At 37.7% G+C, this 1,373-nt stretch overlaps 1 protein-coding gene across 1 annotated transcript; it reads right to left on the bottom strand.

Moving 5' to 3' along the window:
* Positions 1-221: 221 nt before the first annotated feature.
* On the bottom strand, positions 222-1,078 carry LOC108333601 (flowering-promoting factor 1-like protein 2). The gene has a single exon (XM_017569071.2). It carries the CDS (start codon positions 909-911, stop codon positions 522-524), a length of 390 nt encoding a protein of 129 aa, XP_017424560.1. The 5' UTR covers positions 912-1,078; the 3' UTR covers positions 222-521.
* Positions 1,079-1,373: the final 295 nt, after the last annotated feature.

The following is a 1,373-nucleotide window of genomic DNA, read 5'->3' as shown; positions in this document are numbered from 1 at the left end:
ACATCTTAGGGTTTTAAGGTAACTTCTGCATGCAATGTTCAGTCATAATAATTAATGCATAAACCAAAAAGGCCAGAACCTAGCTACCCCACCTGAACTCTATCTATACCCTCGGAATTTCATTTCGTTTCACTTATCTATGCTACGCTCCGGTCTCTTTCAATACTCAGATCAAACAACTCGGTAAGCAAATTAATTAGTTGACACACATGAATTTAATTCACATTTAATAGAATAGTGCTGGAGAATTTCTTTCTCTAAAAGATATCTTTATCACGTGCAAGTTCAACCATTACAAGCCTGAATTCAATTAGCTACTACAACAACCTTGAACCAAGGAAACAGCAAATACATGTAGAAGAGACAGAGTGAAAAACAAAGAGGGTGGGATATGAAAATGCATGTTAGGGTAGGGTGGTAGGGACTGATAAGGACATTTTTGAAGCTAACTAGGAGAAGGTAAGATTTGATGGTGGAAAATATAAGCAGTTTGCATGAATTTTTAGATTCACATCTGTCGTCTAGGCTTGGTATAGCGTAGTGGGGTCACGAACCTGAAAGAAAGCGCGATTTTTAACGACGATGTCGTACAAATGGAAGTGCTTAAAGTTAGAGAAGCTTCTGGGGAGGGATATGAGATGTGAAGAGGTGTCAGAGCGGTGGAACTGGATGAGGTCGGAGCAGTCTGAGTCCCGGTAGCGAGTCCATCCGAGTTCGGTGAGTCGCTGCTCAAGTTCCGTGTAGGAACGAATGACCTGGTTGCTTGGGAGATAGACCAAGACTCTTGGTCTGGCACCTGGTGCGGTGGCTGTACCAGGATGTTTCGGATCTTTCTGCTCGAAGGATTCCTTTGTAGGGTTTGTTATCAGCCTCGTCACACCGTTCTTGTCGAAAACCCACACACCAGACATCGTCGCTCTCCTTCTCTCTGTTCTTCGTGAATGTCTGATACTCCTATGCAACAGCAATAACACTCTGGTGCTGTAAAACGTGAATACCTTCTTCCTTCAATACATAAATATATATATATATATATATGAACACAGATCTGCTTATGGGAGAGCTGCACTCTCGTTTGAAGCTACTTTTATTTTACCCTAGTATTATTCTCATTTTAAATAATAAAATATAAATAAATCATACCATTAAAAACCCTTTCTCTTCTCTGTCTTCTTCTTTTTTTTTTCCCTACTGTAGCGTGCAACAGAAACATAACTAAATAAATTATTATTTTAGTACCACGTGTATTGACATTAATTATTCTTAAAATTTAAAATATATATATATATATATATGATCAAGTTTTTCATTTTTATATATTTATTCTTTCATCTATTCTCCACGTATCAATATTATTATTCAGGTTTTTTAAT

Source organism: Vigna angularis, chromosome 11, assembly GCF_016808095.1.
Source record: "Vigna angularis cultivar LongXiaoDou No.4 chromosome 11, ASM1680809v1, whole genome shotgun sequence".
Taxonomy (NCBI): Eukaryota; Viridiplantae; Streptophyta; class Magnoliopsida; order Fabales; family Fabaceae; genus Vigna; species Vigna angularis.
The sequence above is the reverse complement of the archived record's forward strand: the minus strand, read 5'-3'. Positions and strand labels throughout refer to the sequence as shown.